This window comes from Protopterus annectens, chromosome 3.part0 (genome assembly GCF_019279795.1).
Source record: "Protopterus annectens isolate FY-2018-M chromosome 3.part0, PAN1.0, whole genome shotgun sequence".
NCBI lineage: Eukaryota > Metazoa > Chordata > Ceratodontiformes > Protopteridae > Protopterus > Protopterus annectens.
In genome coordinates, this window is record NC_056731.1 from 628,554,168 (window position 1) to 628,573,872 (window position 19,705).

At 38.0% G+C, this 19,705-nt stretch overlaps 1 protein-coding gene across 1 annotated transcript in view; it reads left to right on the forward strand.

Moving 5' to 3' along the window:
- The window catches only part of BMPER (BMP binding endothelial regulator), a 1,202,087-nt gene that overhangs the window by 978,786 nt on the left and 203,596 nt on the right, over positions 1-19,705 (forward strand). The window contains exon 12 of the mRNA XM_044065026.1: positions 16,364-16,690. Within this exon, the coding sequence (XP_043920961.1) occupies positions 16,364-16,690 (327 nt within the window). The remainder of the gene's footprint in view (positions 1-16,363; positions 16,691-19,705) is intronic.

Sequence of the window (19,705 nt, forward strand, 5' to 3'; positions counted from 1 at the left end):
AATCAGTGCAGAGTCTAGAACTTATTGCTGGAGCCTGGGTTCAGACGATACCCATTATTTACTTTATATCTGCTATTTTCAGTACAGCAGTAGATGGTTTTTGTGACCGTTTTTGGATTTTTATTTGGTGCTGCTTTTGACATCTAACACCATCCTCTGTATTCTGCCACTGGTATGGATGGGCTAATGCTGGATATGGAAGTAGTGCCCAAGCGATCTCTTGGCAATGCACAATGGGAATTCTCGTTAGTTCTGATGAAGTACACTTCGTGAACAAAATCGCTTAATTGGATTGGAAAAAAAAATTGTATAAACTTTTCTTTAGTGTGTCTGATATGTTTGGTCTTCTGGTGGATTCATGGAGTTTATACTGTGTCTTTTTTGGATATTACTTGGATCTCCATGCTCACCTTTGAAGTCACATCTATCTATATCTTCCTTTTACCGATAGTTTCTTTTTCAGAAAAGTACCTCTCAGTACAGAGTAGCTACACATAATGTGAGTGAAATGACAAAAGCCACTGTTTTGCAACACTCCTTATATTAATCCATAAATACTGAAATATATCACTGTAACACAGAAAATGTGGTTGCATTTCAGTAATAGTCAAACAGAAGATAAATACTATGACCAATGGCATCAATTACATTTAGATTTAGCATGCGTGCATTACCTCATTAGCACCTGTAGAGGTAATCTGGAATTATAGTTTTTGCTGTTGTGAATTTATATAGGCTTTTGATATTGCCTGGAGTTTATATCTGTGCAAGTTAATGAAAGGCCTGTGTCTAAAGAATGAAAAATGTAATGAGAATATTTTTGTCTAGACCAGATTGCAGTGGAGTTTACCCAATTTGCCTTTTGTTAAATCTTGATTATGAAACCATTAATAATATAGATGATAATATAAAATTTTCATTTTTTCATAACAAAGGAAATTACAAGTTATTGACAGCTGTAATGTAAACTGTTATGGTTGAATTCAGAAAATGTATGCTGATTTTGTCGGGGCAGATTGCATGTAGTAGAAGTATTGTTAGTTGTTATTTATAAACATGTGCAATATTTCCATATTTATATTAAATATAGCCAAAACCAAGTGACTTGCAAACAAGGTGTTCTCTCTCTCTCTCTCTCTATATATATATATATATATATATATATATATATATATATACAAAAATATATACACACAGACACACACACATACACACACACACACACACCACACACACATGTACACACACACATGTATACACACACACACACACACACACACACATATGTATATTTATTTTACATTTGTTAACCAGGAAAGTCCGACTGGACACATCCTTTTTCAGCGGAGGCCCAGGGAGAAAAGCTCCACGTACACAGTAAAATATTCCATTAGACAGTTGATATACAGTTAGATTACATGCAATCATATATAGTATCCATACACTTTTTCTACTAATAATGCTGTTGAAAAATAATGGCTTAAAAAGAAGTTTAGACATCAAAGACTTCAAAGTATTTGGGATATATATACATTATAAAATAGCTGGTAGGATGAAATATGTATAAATGATTGGATATGAAGGGTTCTGGGGAAACAGGATAGGTATAGATAGGGAAATAATGAGGTAAAAGTGGAGGGGCTGATAGAGAGTAGTAGGTGGTAAGGTCTAAAGGTAGGGTAAGCAGGAAGGTTGCTGCATACAGCGGAAGAAGAATAATTCAAAGGGTGTAAATAATAATAGTATTGGTAGGTGTGCTGTACATAAAGTCAGTTGGATACAGGAAAGGAAGATGACACTTAGATGGAGAAGCAGAGAGATGTAACAGGAGAAATAATACTGGGAAGTAGAGCAAGGAAGGAGAAGTAGTGGGGTGGGAAATAGAGAGAGAGATGTATTGGTAGGCTGAAGGTACTAGTAAGAGATTAGTCTGGGTTGTTGCAGTTACATAACCAAAGATGCTGAAAATGGGATTCTATGGCTTTTTTGAAGGGAGTAAGGGTAGTTATAGTTGTGATATTGGGGGGGGGGGCTGTTCCTCTGCTTAGCAATAGAGTTGCTGTAGAGGGAAGTGCCAGCAGAGTTATTGGTTTTTGTTACCTCTGGTAGGAGTTTCTGATTTGATAGTAGAATTCTAGTTTTGGTGCTTGGGTGAAGTAGGTTTTGTAGAGCAGGGATTTTGTCAGGGCAGTGAAGAAGTTTGTGGGTTGTTATAAGTTGGTTATAAAGGATGAGGTTGGAAAGTTCCGGCCAATCAAAAGCTTTTAGAGGAGTCCAGTGATGTGTTCGATGGGGCATATTTGTTGCAAATTTGGCAATTTTATTATAACAAGTTTGAAGAATGACAAGGTCTGATTTTCTGAGATTGGTGAATATTGGTGATGCATATAAGAGTGTAGAAATAAGGTGGGTATATGCAATGGTGGCTCGGGTGGAGATGGTTAGGAACCGTTTGTTCCTGTATAGCATGCCAAGTTTTTTATGCACTTTTTTTGTGGTGGTGGATATATGTATGTCAAACTTCAGTTGGCTGTCTATGATAACCCCAAGTAGTTTTGTGTGAGTGACTGGTGATATGACGGTTTTGTTACTGGAGGTAATGTTAAAGTTAATAGTATGGGAGGAGTGATGTGTGGGTGAGAAAATAATAAGCTGGGGTTTAGTATTATATGTGAATCTGAGAGCCAATGCTCAACAGCAAGAAGAGGGTTGTGTTTGGTGGTGGAGGGTCTCAGGGGAGGGAGAGGCGCAGATGAGAGTGGAATCATCAGCGTATTGTATGATGGAGGCATGGAGTGTGGGTGTGTGTAGTTTGTTGGTAAAGACAGAAAACAGTAGTAACCCAAGGATTGAACCTTGTGGGACCTTTAGTGAGACTGGTAGAAGTGAGGAGAGTTCCTGTTGCCATCTTGCTGTCTGACGTCTGCCTGTTAGATAATTTTTGAACCAGGAAATGATAGATGGGCCCAGATTTAAATCTGCAAGTGTGTCAATGAGTTTGTCATGGTTTACCATATCAAAGGCCTTGGAGAGGAAGAATATGGTTGAGACAATATGTTATATGATATATGTATATATCTTATATATATATATATATATATATATATATATATATATATATATATATACTCACATATATATATATATATATATATATATATATATATATATATATGCACGCACACACACACACACACACACATATGTATGCACACACACACACACACACACACACACACACACACACACACACACACACACACACACATACACACACACACACACACACACACACACACACACACACACACACACACACACACACATCTATGCATTTTTGAGGATTTTCAAGCTGAAGCACAATTTGCAATCCCCCATTCCGACATCACACACAAAGGAGAAAGGCAAGTACGTGTTTCTACTAAAGCTAATATTTGTATTTTCTTTTTAAGTAATGTTAGAGTGAATACTGTGTGTGTAGATTAAACCTTCATTTACCTCATTAGCACCAGTGCATATTCCTTTCTGTATTTGCAAAGATGTATGTTCAATGGCTAAAAAATAATTACTAGTAGTGATAGAATTGTTGTCTGATATATGAAAGCACAAATCTGGCCAAATGAACACACTGCTGAGTCTGCATTATATTTATGCTGTTTAGTAAATGTTCTAACTTATTTTGAGAACATTTGCAGTATAAAACAAATATAAAGACTTTGTATGCACTGACTTCAGCATTTAAATAGTGAGTCAGATCTGATCAGCATGACTTTTTACAGTTGTTTGTTGCATTTGGGACTCACAACATTTGTTTGCATTAACATGTTTTTTTCAGAAAAGGTCTTGTATTCTCAGCGTGAGGAAGGAGTACAATTTTGTGTATGACTGTTGTAGATTGAATGCAGTAAGTATGATGTAGAAGTGAATGTCCCAAGATTTTACCGGCATTTCTTATAGTTTTGGCTTCTGAGAAAGTGCTTTTGTCAGTGGAGGGGTTTTCCTTGTAATTATAACAGGGACTCTACAGTAGGTAACACTGCTGTATAACAGTAAAGATCTATTGTTTCTCTGTTAGTTATTCTGCAGTAATTAGCACTGGGTAGAGAGCAAATTCAGCCAGGAGGAGGACAACAGAGGTACTTGCCCTCTGTGGCCCCAATGTTTGCACTTACTGTAACTACTTGAGGAATGAGGACTACTTCTATTCCCCAGTGCTTAGGAGAAAAATCAACATCACTTGTTTTGGTAATTGCAACACTGCTTTTGTGATATACTATGCACAGAGTAATTGCTGCAGTTGTTTATATGTAGGGAAAACTGGGAATAAGTTGAAAATTAGAGTGGCACACCACTTGTATGATGTCAGACTCTAGATCCTCAAAACACAACTAAACAAGCACTGCCATGATTTCCCAGAACATTTAGGTTTCCACTTCCACTTCCTGGACAAGCTTCCTATGGGTCCACTCGAAGGAAACAGAAATTCCATCCTTGAAAAAATGGAGTTAATCTGGCAGATTAGGCTGGATGCCCATCACTACTCTGGTCTAAACTCAAGTATTTCCTTCAAAAGTATGCATATACTCAAGAAACTAAACCGTAAATCATTCAGCTAAAATAGCTGTACTGTTTAACCCAGAACTCAGATATTAACTCTAGTTGTTGCTACTGACATGAAAAAAACAGTCAAGAAATTAGATCTGTAGATCACTGTATGTACCTTGGTATGGTTTGTCTAGTGAACGTGTCACTCAGGAAACAAGCCAGTCAGTTTATTTTTCTTTCTTCTTTTGTGTGATCTCAGGATATGTACAACCTAAACAGTAACTGTTAGGAGTTAGAAAATGCATTTTACTTCATAAAGTGTACAAACTTATGCAGCAACATTCAGGTATTTGAAATTGTTTTCTACTACTGAGTTAGGGCTTGGACTTTATTTGTGCTGTTAGGAATGAAAGGGGGCCAAACACTAACAGCCTAAATCCATACTGGTTACATTAGCCTCTTACATCATCTAACCCCACCATAGGTGGTCCCATACTGCCACCCCCTCTTTCAGCAGATTTGTTAAATGTCCTTCCTTCCACCTCCTATAAAACTTGTGTGGTTCTGCAACTGGTAAACAACTGGGCTACTGATGCTGATGACAATGTTGGCTTCAAACTACAGTTAAAGGTACCTCATTTCCTTCTCTTCCCATTGTGTAAGAGAGGGCAATAAAATGATTTCCTTCACACCACTTAAAAGCATTTATAAAACAGCACAGATCTATGGCAATAAAACGTTGGATGAAAGAATAATAGTAATAATAATAACAATAATAAAAAAACAACTCTTCACATTTTGGGGGAATTAAGGAAACACTGAGCTCCATCATCTTTCTGTACATGATCCCACAACTCTGACTTTGCATAACCTGTAACATTCTTTCCAAGTTAGAATTCATTTCCTCTGAGCATTCAGAAAAAAAAAAATCTTTATTCGGGGGACTCCATGTCACAGGGAGTGAACCCCTTTCCTAGGACAAACGGGCATTTCCATATCACATGTTAATGTTATATTCACAGTGATAAGCTGTGAACTGGGTTGGATGGCTGTGACATGTGAAAGTCACAGCCAGAGGCTTGAATATTGATAACAGCCTCAAAGGGAAGAGAAATGTACAAAAATAAATGAAAACACTTCAAAACAAGTATAGGTGCCTGAAGTGGTAAAGAGTTAACAACTACTGGAAGTACTGCAAAATGAGTACTATATTAAACAGCTGTGGTGGTGTAGAATGCAAACTAGATTAAGAAGAGGATATAGAGATACATGAGATATAAATGAGTGACATGCTTTGTTCTTCTTTGTATGCTTGTCTGTAAAAAAAGGATTTCAATATAAAACAACTTTTTCGACAAAGGCATGCAGGCCCAGTGTTTCACTCAAATGTAAAACTTGGCACTATGGTACTGTCAGTTATAATGTTAAATGCAAGCAATTGTTTTAAACATGCAGTCACATTCTTTTAATGGCAGACAGGGATAATAAGCCTATCTAGCTTTCTCTTTTAAGTCTCCTTGCCATCTCTGACTTCCCCCTTATCGTTTTCTCACCTGTCCCATGCCTTCAAGAATGACTGCATGGTTTACCTCTCCACCAACAATTCCAGCAGTCCATTGCATGGATCCACATCCCACTCTGTGAAAATGTGTTAAATATCTAAGCCTCCTAGATGCATTCAATGCTTGTTTGAATGTCCTGCATACCATGTCATTCAAAACTAAAAAAAAAAAAAAAAAGCTCAAAATTGCAACATTCCCAAGGTAGCAAAAAAAAAAAATCATTGGCAACCCCCCAGTACTCCATGACATCTGTTAAAGACCTCATCCCCCCAAATTTAAATATGCTGACTCAAAGGAAAGAAAAACTTAGACAGAAAAGTGAAAAGATCAAAAAATAAGAACATAAAACTCACATCCATCTTCTCTCAGTCTAGGATACTGAAAAAAAAAGATGCAGTCTGTGCCCTAGCCGTTACTGATGTATTGAAACACTGGCAATAGGAAACAGACAAGCTTACTGTTATGACTTTTCAATGCCCATGAAAATTGGGCACAATAAAGTATAGATAGCCTACATATTTTTTTTACCTTCATGGACCCTGAAATTTTATACAATATCTTCTATACCAAAATACGTGTTTTGCTATCTTTACTGTATCTATGAATATCTCCTATGGCAATACTGTAGGTTGATTCTGTCCTTTCATTTTTTGACCTTTGTGGTCTTGTTTTTTTGTGCGTATTTATCTTCATGAGTGCGTACACTTGGGTGTTTGACTGTGTGTGAACAAGAGAGGGTGTGTGATCTGTGACAAAGTTTATTACATTTCCTGCATTCCAGTTATAGCTGGTGGAGTTGTCCTTTATTAGAGTTTCTGAATGTCCTGCATCCCCACTACATACACAGTTAGCATAGCAGCCATCTTACAAAAGACCCACTCTTTTGTGTCATCTTAGATAATGTCCAAATTGTGCATTGATACCCTATTAGAAAGCAAACATTCTGCAACAAAATATTAATGTACAAATATTACCTGGTTAGAAAAAAAGTCTTCTTCATAGCAGCATATTAAACTGCCATGAATTATTGACCAAAAATGAAATTAGCCACCGCCTTTTCTATGCTTGCTTAATGCCGCTTTGCTGCTTTGCGAGTGTAAATAATAGAAATAAAGAAAAATAAAGTAATGCGAACATACCATTTTACTTCCCCCTGTCTGCATTTCGTGAGGTGGAAAAAAAATAATGTATACATGTCTGTGTGAGTTTGGAAGGAGAGAGGGGGGGTGTGCATGCATCCCTGATTTGTTAATTCAAGAATTCTGACAAAAAAAAAACTCATGGACAATTTGTATATCAAGAACATAAAACGTTTCACCAGCATGCATTGTCTGAACAATATGAAGTATAAAACCATAATAACTGGCTTTGTTGAGTGACTAATCTTCAATGATTTACCAGAAAAATCAAACTTTTTTTGAGTACATCGGAAACATATTAGGCAAAAACAATGACAGTCTATAGAAATAGGGAGAGCTGAGAGGCATGAGAGTTGTTGCATTGCCTTGTACTATATGAATTTTTTTCATTCATTTGATCACAGTGAGACATCCAAGATGTATTGAGTCAAGAAGGTGGCTGTAATTGTTGGGCGCTGTGTGTGGGGGGAGGTTGTGGGCATGTGTGTGTGTGTGTGTGTGTGTGTGTGTGTGTGTGTGTGTGTGTGTGTGTGTGTTTGTGCGCGTGCGCGTATATGTATGTATTTGAGTTTCTGCATATATATTTGTCTGTGCCTCTGCATATGTGGATGTGAGACTTTCTGTGTGTATGTATGTGTGTGTGTGTGTGTGTGTGTGTGTGTGTGTGTGTGTGTGTGTGTGTGTGTATATATATATATATATATATATATATACACACACACATATATATATATATATATATATATATATATATATATATATATGGTTCCCCTTCAAATGATCGAATTTCTCTAAACTCGAAAGTCATAAACTCGAAACCAGAATCTCAAATTTAGAGAAACTCGAACATATGAAAGGGACAAAAAAAAAAATTAACACCTTTCAAATGTTTGCCAGGGGGCTTCACCCCTGCACTCCATGGGGGCTGTGCCCCCCACATCCCCCCTACTTAAATATACCTACTCCAAGATCGCACTATAGTGAAGGAAAGGGAAATCTCCCATTCCGCACTAAAAGCATAAGTGCAAAACGGAAGATTTTCCATTCCTCCGCTGTAGTGCGGTCACGGAACATTCACATTTAAACTGCTAGGGTACAGGGGACCTGGCCCCCTGCAATAAGGTAAGTTAACTTTTTATTTTTTTTAAACCTAAGGCTCCCATTCACAATTTCGAGTGAATGGAAGTTCGAAATTCTGGTCTCGAGATTATGAATTTCGAGCTTCCATCCATTCGATCTTGTGAAGGGGAACCATATACATATATATAGCCTACAAAACAGTACCTTATCCACATCTGGGCAACTCAGACCATCTAGCCATCATGCTGCTTCCTGCATACACACCACTGCTGAAAAGAGGCAAACCTACAACCAAACAAGTAAGGATATAGCCTGAGGGAGCAGTCTTGGTCCTACAGAACTGCTTCAAATGTACAAACTGGTCAGTGTTTAGAACTGCAGCTGTAAAGAACCACCATATGTGGAATCTGTAATGGCCTATATTTCAAAATGTGTTGATGGTGTAACAGTCATCAAATGTATCACTTTGGGCGCTAGTCAGAAACCCTGGCTATCTGGTGAACTATATGAGCTCCTAAAGACACAAAATGATACATTTAAATCAAAAGATAAGGATGCCTTAAGAGAGGCCAGAACAAATTTAAGTAGAGGTATAAAGGATGTTAAGAGGACCTATGGATGTAAAATTCAGGGACACTTTTCTGGCCAAAGGGACTTGAGATGTCTCTGGCAAGGCATTCAAGCCATAACCAACTACAGGCCTGCACCCTCCCCATGTGATGACAACACAGAATTTCTAAACATACTGAACACCTACTTAAGCAGATTTGATATGGACAACAACATTGTACCAAAAAAGCTCCCTGTCAAACAGGGTGAGGAGGTGCTATGTCTAAGAACATCTGATGTTCTGAAGACCCTGAGGTGGGTAAACCCAAGAAAAGCAGCTGGTCCTGATAATATTGTGGGAAGTCTTCTAAGAGACTGTGCTACCCAACTGTCCACTGTACTAACAGATATATTCATCACATCCCTGTAACTAGCCATTGTACCCAGTTGCTTCAAAAATATGACAATCATTCCCTTACCCAAAAAATCCCAACAGAAAAGCCTAAATGATTACCGGTCAGTTGCTTTTACATCAACAGTAATGAATAGTTTTGAGTGGTTGATCAAGAACCATATCTCTTCAAGCCTACCTGCAACACTGGATACATTGCAGTTTGCTTATAGATCTAACAGCTGCACAGCTGATGCAATCACTGTAGCACTTCATGAATCCTTGGCACATCTAGAGAACAAGAATTGCTATGTCATAATGCTGCTCATCAATTTTAGTTCTGCCTTTAACATTGTCACCCCCCAGAATCTGATATTGAAGCTGATCCCCCCCCCATGTAACTAGATACTGGACTTTCTCATCAACAGACCGCAAAAAGTATGTGTGGGAAATAACAGTTCAATCAGTATTACATTGAGCATGGGTGTCCCTCAAGACTGCATCCCGAGTCCTCTGCTGTTCACCTTGTTGACGCACGATGGCATGGGCAAGCATGAATCCAACAATATCATCAAGTTCGCAGATGATACCACTGTCGAAGGTCTTGTCAGGTCAGAAATGGTAAGGAAACAGCCTACAGGGATGAAGTACAGTGTCTGATAAGCTGGTGTGACAGCAACAATCTGGCCTTAAATGTAAGCAAGACCAAAGAATTAATAGTGGACTTCAGGAGGACTCAGGAGATACATCAACTTCTGGAAATTAAGGGGGTGCAGTGGAAAGAGTCAAAAACACCAAGTTCCTGGGGGTGCACATCTCAGATGATCTATCCTGGTCGACTCATATCAGCCACACAGTGAAAAAGCCATAATGTCTGCACTTCCTATGGAAACTGAGGAAGGCAAACCTGTCTCAGTCTATCCTCAAAGCCTTCTACAGGGGTACCATTGAGAGCATCCTCTCAAATAACATCATTGTTTAGTATGGTAACTGTAAAGTATCTGACCGCAAGGCTCTCCTGAGAGTAGTGAGGACAGAGGAAAAAGTCATTGGTTCCTCACTCCCATCCATTTATGATCTGCATGAGACTCGGTGTGTGGGAAGGGCTAGGAAGATAATCGATGATGCCACTCACCCTGCATATGGCATGTACTTCCACCTTTCTTCGGGCAGGCGGTATCGCAGCTTACACTGCAAAACATCTAGATTGAACAGGAGCTTCTTCCCTCTATCCATAAGGCTGATGAACTTCAATGCCAGGTATGACAGTGAATAATTAGATCAATATGCCGCTTGCTATGAAATGTCAGCTATAGTAATCACTCTGGCAAACTGCTTCAGTAACTGGTGCAGTTAGCCTGATTTCTTATGGTATTACTTCCTAAATGTTTAATAGGCGGGAGTGAGTCACCACTCCATACATATGTAATATGAACATCAGAATATATCATACTACAACTGATGAAGTGTAATATTCTAAGCAATCACAATGTGAAGTCATAGTCTTGTAACACTAGTATAATATTATCTAATGTCTTCCTGTCCATTTGTGATCATTTATTGAGTTGGTAATATTTTCATTATTACTGTATGTACATTAGTCTTACTGTCATTCAAACTATGTGTTCATTGTTATGTCTTGGGACCAAAGCAACGTAATTTCATTCAGCTTGCACTGCTGTGTATATCTGATCGACAATAATGTTTTCTTTGACTTTGACTTAAATAGTTACATAGCTTATATTTTGGATATAAAATACTTCCTTCAACAGCAATTACAGTACATTTTTAGTCAGAGGAGCTATTTTACATGAAAAATATAAAAAAAATGTATATAATAGTAAAAAAAAAAAAATGAAACAATTTAACAGATAGCGACTATCTAAGCACAACTATGCCCTCCAGGATGGGTCTTATAGGAGCAGGGTTGCCAGACGTCCCTATTTGGGCGGGACTGTCCCGAGATCAGCAGCCTGATCCCGAGTCCCGCCCTGCCGGTTTAAATCCCGGCCAGCCTCCGCTTTGTTTGTTTTTTTTTTTTTTTTTGATTGTCCCGTATACCTGGCATACAGGCCAATCAAAAATTACTAAACACGGAGCTTCTTGTGTTCTGCATTAAACACGAGAAGCTGTGTGTTTAGCGATTTTTGATTGGCCCATATGGCGGTATACGGGCCAATCAAAAAATCAAAAATCGCTAAACACAGAGCTACTTGTGTTGAACGTGGAACTGCAATGCATTAAACACGAGAAGCTCCGTGTTTAGTGCAGAGCTACTGAGTGAGCTCAGTTCTTTAATGTGGAACTGTGTTCCGCATTAAAGACCTTTTTTTTTCTTCACTTGCCGTGATTTTTTTTTTGGTCTTCACTTGCCATGAGAGACCTTCTTTTTTTTTTTTGTCCCTACCTGGGGGACTGGAAATCTGGCAACCCTGTATAGGAGGAATAATGGACCTTCTAAGGATGGAGAGGCCCTCTGCCTGTGGGCTAGGGCCTCATAATACTCCTGAGTGGTCTGTTATTTCCTGAATAACCTTCATTCTGTCAGGCATTAGAGCTAGCTTATCACCAGTGGTTGACATTAATGTGAATATAAGCATCATCCCAAAAACTTCTGGTTGGCAGGGAGCACAGGAACACTGATGAAAGTAGAGGAGTTAGCATTTGCACCTGCACGTACATGCAGTAACTTTGTTTCATTTTGTATGCCAGATGCAGTCAAATGGTTAACAAATACAAAAAGAAAGCAGACTTGTTAGTTTTTTGAAAATGTGAAATTAACTTGTGATGAAGTAGTGATTAGAGAAAGCCAGCAATTGTTACAAAACCATATCATGAATCTTATGTTTAAATTTGTGTAGAAGCTGAGAGCATGAGAAGCTGAAAAGTACACTGGGCTTAGATCTTTCCCTATATGACAACTGGCTGACACATGTGAAATCAAAATCAAAATGTTCACCTAGCAAGAGCATAATGAAATGGCATACGGTTGGGCAAATTAGCAAGCACTTGCGTGAATGATATTTTCTGAAGTCCTCGATAGTTTCAGAAGTGAACAAATGGAATATTCTACTGGCATGATAATGCAGTTGGCCTGCTTCTTCACATTACTCTAATGAAGCATTCTGTACTGTAACTTAGGACAACAACAACATTTTCTTTCACTTTTAAATACAGAATTGCTGCATGCATTTTAAATGCATTAGCTCTGTAATTGAAACATCAAGCCATCCATCAGTACTCAGTAATGAGGGAGTTTACAGCAAACTTTACAATTTTGTTCCAGGACTTTTTTATGTCAGTTTTTAAAGTAATTGTGTAGCCTATACCATAGAGTAGGACTGCCAACGTCTAGCTATGCCAAATGACTGTACCACTCACATAGTTCCTGTCAAAAGTAATGTCAGAAATACAAATAATATTTACTTTGTGAGTCTGTGCAGTCTCTCACAGCACTTTTAACAGCATAACAGGAATTATTTGTGAATTCTCTTCAAAATGATTTCATTAGTTTTCTAAATTAACCTCTTCAAAGAGCACACTTCTTTGCCACTTCTAAGACGTAAACTGTTAAGTTTAAGTACATCTGCCTGACTTCCTGTTTAGAAAAATGTAAACTGTAGTAAATTTAATGCATTTGCTTATTACTTTTCAAATAGAAGTGCTTTGCATAAAGCAACATGGATATTAAAATTAAATCATAGCAAATGTATTAATAATATTTTGGTGAAAAACAGCCTAAGTGTTTTGTCACTAAATCTTGTCTTAGTAAATATAAACTACTAAGAATACATTGCATGTGTTTAGAGTTAAAAAAGGAAGTCTTGTTTTGCATTTGAGTAGAGGAGTGGGTTCGGAGCCCCACTCAAGAAACTATGAGTAAATTACCAGTAAAGCAAAACGGATTTGTTGACTTGAATTTCTGCTGACTGCATTTTGGTAATCTGTAGTTCAACCATTTCAAATTTTTCTGTTAACAAACCCCAAGTCACCAGATGCTGAGGAATCACATTGCTGAGCACAACTGCCCGAAATGCTCAAAGTATCAAAAGGTAAATATTTTTTTCCAGGGGGACTCCCTTCTTCCCTCCATATGAGACTAAGCACACCATGCCTCTTGAATTTATATAGCCTGACTCTATGGTCTCACAAACAGGAAGAAGGCAAAAAATCTCCCAAAACAAAGTAACAACTTCCAGCAAGCACATAGAATTTGCTGTGGCTATGATTTCCTATGGAAAACATTCATTTGCATTTTGTACTTGGTCACCTTGGCATCATCTGGATCTAAGAACTGATGTTCAGGGAATTTTGACTCAGCACCTTGAAGAGCAGCCATTTAAAATGTTGTTAATGTCTTAATTAAACATAAATGCCGCAATCTACAGCTGTCATCTGCAGACTGAAATGTATCTTGGAAAATCAAATGCCTCTTTTAATTGATCCATTTTTGTAGTAGATACTGTATATAGGTCTGTCTGTGGGCATGTGATTTTAATGACTGAAGAATGAAGTAAAAGATGAATATATCACAGCTCTGGGTCTGAGAATTTATTATGGTCCCACTATGTCCCATCAAGATACAGTTCAGCTGTCTGAATTAAGCAACTATCCATGCAGTCCCAATTGTTGGGACTTTGTTCTCCCCAGACTACACTAAATCCATCAATGCACAACTCTGGAGAAAAAATAAAAAGAAAAGGAAAATCTCAACATTGTTGAATAACTGCCAGTGAAAACATAGACAGTAGACAAGTAGAAATAAAGACAACAATGGCTGCCTATGAGAAAAAAATAACTGAGGAGGTGAGTACTAGGGGATCAGACTTGAGAAGTGAAATTTTATCCACTTTACTCTCTACAAATGGTAGACAGCCCATTTAATACTATATATATATATATATATATATATATATATATATATATGTGTGTGTGTGTGTGTGTGTGTGTGTGTGTGTGTGTGTGTGTGTTGGCAATGTAATATTAGGTTTTGCAAATATACAATAAATTTCAGACAGGCTGTTTTCATAGTCAATAATAAAAAATATATATATATATATATATATATATATATATATATATATATATGTGTGTGTGTAGGTATAAATCCAGTGAAATCTCAATATATATTACATATAAAAACAAAAAGAAAACTGGAACCACGAGTAGCTTGGTTTGTTCAGACGCAAGTAAAAAACTTTCACAGTATTCACACTGCTTCTTCAGGAATCAAACTCTTCCTGCTACAAAGGTCACTTTAATACATTCAACTAACAATAATCAACAACTAGCTAATTAAATACTAAAACAGGAAGTTCTTTTCTTAAGTAAAAACTTAAAAATCATGCATTATTTTTAATGAATCTTATCATGTAACTCTCTTGTAATAGGCTTAATGCTTAACGTATCATTTAAGCTCAGAGGAAAATGAGCCCTAAAACACAAAATCCATTTAGTTTCCATCTTCTCTGCTAAATTTCTTTTATCACCTCCACTGATGTAAGTTGGGGTGTTATATAAAATAAGAAACTTAAAACTGTGTTCATCACCCTTATCTAAAATGTGCCTATAAAGTGCATTAGTAGTCTTTTTCCGTCTAACCTCAGATAAATGACTACAAATCCTGTCTTTTAGTCTTTGGTTAGTTTTACCTGTATAGAACACTGGACAGGTGTTACACTTTGCCATATAAACAGATCTTTAGTGTTACAGTCGCCCAGTGCTTGTATATAGAAAAGTTTTCCTGTCAAAGAATGTAAAAAAAGAACATTCCTGATAAACTTGCAAAAGTTACATTTTCTACAAGGTCTAGTCCCAGTCAATAATCTGAGAACCTGGAGAAAATACATAAAAGTCTACCAACATCAAACTGAAACTTTGTTCTGAATATATTTAGTAAACTCTTATTAAAGGAATTTTGTGGACAAGTAGTAGTATTAGGCCAGAGAATATAAAGTATTTCATAGACTGGTAATGTAGGCTTGGTAGATCAAAAAGACTTAATCTGAAGGTAAGTCAGCAATGAATGAACATGCATTAAAGCCCAATGTTTAATGTCATTATATGTGCCAGCAGGAACTGTGTAGGATATTGATTGTGGAAGATTAATCTTTTTATAATTTTCCTGGTATATGTTTACCAAAAAAAGATATCCCAACAACTAACCACAGCTGCTAAATGGTTTCTCATATTTTAAGCAATTTGGAGAGCAGGGCCTAATTCAAAATCCCGACACACATATAACCAACATTCATTTATGCGAGATGAAAATAGCGAAAGATGAAATACCTGAACAGTGAAATTTTCAAAGCGTAAGTAAACACTTGCCCAACATGCCCTTTTCACCAGTGTAGTGTGATCCCTAACTTGATATATATAGCTAGGTGGGTATGGGTGGCATAACCCCCCACCTAGATGGGTTTTATTTACCTCTGTTGTATTTCATTTACGTTTGGGCAAGTGTTTACTTACTGAAAACCCAAGCAAATGCACAAATGAAGGAATGAAGAATAAAGCTTCGGCAAGTTATAGCTGGCTTTGAGTTGCCTTCTGTGCATCACAAAGGTGGTGTGTCATTCATTCAAGTGTTTACTTACCCTGGGAAAATTTCAACGTTCAGGTATTTCATCTTTTGCTATTTTCGTCTCACTTAAATGAACGTTGGTTGTATGAGCATCGGGATTTCTAAGAAGATCCGGAGAGCAGATATCAGTTACATCCTCTTTTTTAGAAAAAGAAGAAGACAGAGAAATGTATAGTTCTTTTGTTGTATCTGTTGAAACATTTAAACTGCCCTCTGTACTGCCCTATGTTTGAGTTTTCTATTGCATAAGTAATTTAGTATACTTCAATAATGTCTGATGATAGCCATATGTTGAAATAGAATATGTGTTACACAAATGCATTTAATTTATTTCAATGTTTTGTCAGAATTGCAGGTTTCCCTTTGCTCAGATGTATTTTGGTAGTAATTGTTTATGGTTGTATGTGTTATGCAACATCTGAAGTTTTAACAAAAAAAGAAAAGAAATGTAAAAAGAATGGAAGCTGTTACAGGTGTTGTGTTTAGTTAAATGCTGTTATACTTTCATTTGCAGAGCCTGGAGTATGCACTGTATTTGGCGATCCCCACTACAATACTTTTGATGGAAGGACATTTAACTTTCAAGGAACATGTCAGTATACTCTGACAAAGGACTGTTCTCCAAAAGCAGGTTTTGAAGTACTAGTTAAAAATGATGCCCGGCGCACTCGCTCCTTCTCTTGGACCAGGTCTGTAGAACTCTTAATGGATGGAAGTAGCATCAGTTTGCACCAACACCTCATGGTAAAAAAAAATGGAACTCGCATCTCTCTGCCCTATGAATCCCCAAATATCCATGTTGATTTAGATGGCTACTTAATAAAAGTAACTACAAAAACAGGTAACTGCTTCTACAGATGTTTCTCAGCCATCATCCTGTACTCCGCGCTTGCTTGTTCCTTTTTATGTATATTTATACCTTCCTTCTCTTATGTTTGGACTGTCATCTTCTCTCTTTTTTTTTTTTTTTTACCCTTTATCTTTATTGTGGATGAATACATTTTCAGATCCTATGTTTGTTTAGTTAAAAATCCTTTTCAACTCCTTTTATGTGGAAAATATTTTATATTTCTTACCATATACTTAATAAATATGAATGTGTAAATGTCTCAAAAGTAGGGATAATGCATTGCAGTGGACTCCTGCTGTGAATCATGTTCTTTAATTTAATTTACTATTCCTCTTTGTCCTCATTCTGGAAGGTGATAGGAGAAGTGCAGTGGTAAAGTAGCAGTAAAGCACTCTAGAATACAGTATTACACTATTGCAGTTTACTCCACATTTCTGATTTCATACCATTTATTCAACTAGAAAAAGGTCAACTTGGAAAACTCTGAAATATAAATTGTGACAGTGAGGTGCTGCCTAGCTTGCAGTGGTCAAAATATTGCCATTTTAGGGTAGGCTATGTGGCAAAGAAGTGTGGAACTATGACTGCTACCCTGTTGACATTGGTTTGATTGATTAGTAGAAGTACTGAAGTAGCTGGCTGGGGTGCGGATGTCTATCTGAGAATGTCTTGCATATCGTAGAAGGGTGGTGGCAATTTTACCCACTGAATAACTTCCACTTTTTAGAATCCTGGTAGTATAGCAATAGCAGCATAGGACTGAGGAGAGGATATTGGTATGCCAAGTAGTTCATAATACTGTATTTGGATTACGGTGTGTACCAAGGTGCATAAACCACTGTGTCAGTAACCCAAGTCACACTTCAGCAGCTTGCCTAATGGCCTCCACTAAGTGCTAGGTGCATCCTCAGAAATATCCATAGTAAAGCATGGATGATGGTGATGCTACAACAGGGACTAACCCATTTTTCCTGAAACAGAGGTCTGCATTCCTGCACTCATCTACAATAAGTATCTCTAATCCATGGGGGCTGACTGAGCACTCTGGTCTGGAAGAATATGGATTTTCCAATTTGCAACTAATGGTCAGAATGTCAGGTTGAGGGGCAAAAAAAAAAAAAAAAAGAAGTAAAACATTGAAGCTCTATATCACATAATTGAAACGTTAAATAACCATCAACCATAAGATTGACACATATACATCGTACGCTGATAAATATGAAGCACCTAACAGACAAAATTCAAAATATCAAATTACCATACAGCAGTTGGCCAGCATGAACAGAATTACATTTCCTAATAATTTGCAAACATCTCATGAATGATGGGGTGACATCAGATGCAACAGTGGGTGACTTTAACCAACTATGATACTTTGACGTTTCAGTTTTCGCTATTTTGGTATTTCAGTATTACAGCAGTTTGATGTATATAGGTTCATAGGTGTATAGGTTGATACTAGGCTATTGACCCTAGGGCCTATACAAGCCTAGCCATAACAATTCCCTGGCTATTTCTTCCCACACTATTTACTTCCCTGGACCCCTGTCTAGCAGGGTGACTGACATGATCCCCGGGGTGAATTTCCTTTCTTCCATCCAGTCGTCAAGGTTCCATTTGAAGAGGGCCAAAGAGGTGCTCTGCTTGACATGTATGGGCAGTCTATTCCAGAGTCTGGGGAGTCTCTGAGTCAGGAACCTATCCCCCCAGCATGTTTTGTTTATTGTGATGACAAGGTTTAGATCCCCGGAGAGTGTGGCTCCGAGGGATTGGGATTTCTTTAAGTGTAGCATGTCCAACAGCTCTGGGTTTGACATGGCCTTGTATGTTAAGCAGAGATCACCTCTGAGTAGATGATATGCAACAGAGTATAGCTGGAGTTTAAGGCGGTCAGTGTAGGGCATCTGCTATATGCCTGTGATTCTTTTAGTGTGGTATTTCTGTGACCTTTTCAGTTGTTGCAGATGTCTTGAGAGGTACATACCAAACGGGGCATTGTATTCAATAATTGGTCTAATGAGGGATGAGTATAGTGGGACAATGACCTCCTTTTTTCTGGATGAAAATCCCTTAGTGATGAGGTGTGCCACATAGAAGGATTTCCTGACTGTTGTGGTGATGTGGTTATTGAAGGTGAGACCACTGTCCACCTGTGTCCCTAAGTCTCTTATCACACTTTCTGTGTTTAGTGTACTGTCACCTAGGTGGTAATTTATGGGTACATGTTTTTCCCAAAGGGGATAAGTATGCATTTCTTGGCATTGAGCTTGAGCCCATACCTCTGACACCAAGCATCTGTTTCTGTAAGGCCCTTTTGTAGAGTATCCACATAATGTGGGGATTCAGTAATGGCTCCCAGTTTGCAGTCATCTGCGAACTTTGTTAGCCAGAGTCCCTTAGTGTTGGCCTGCACTTCAGAGAAGTAGATGCCAAACAAAAGCGGTCCCAGGACTGAACCCTGAGGTACTGTACATGTCACTTGTCTGGAGCTGAATTTAGAGTCGGCTAATTTTACAGTGTGGGTTCTGTCAGTAAGCCAGTTGGCAACCCATCGAGTGACATAGGGATTAATGCCCAGCTTAGTAAGTCTGTCTATGATTCCAGAGTGAGGGATGGTGTCAAAAGCCTTGGCGAGGTCCAAACAGACTGTGTGAACCAACTTACCCTCGTCCACGGCTCTGGAGACTAATTCGAAGAAGTCAGTCAGGTTCAGAAGACAAGATCAACTCTTCCTAAGCCCAAATTGGGTGGGGTCCAGTGTTTGAACATTGCCAGTGTCTTTGTTTATAAGTTCCATGATAATACATTCCATGGCCTTGCAGATCAGGCTCGTCAGACTGATGAGGCGGTAGTTCCCGGGATCCAAGGTGGATCCCCCCTTGTGGAATGGGATAACTGTAGCTGCATGCCACTCAGTGGGCACGAAGCCTGAGGTGAGGCTATGATTAAACATGACACTTAGTGAGGTGCTAGTTAATTTTGTAGTCCGTGTAATACGCAGCCCAG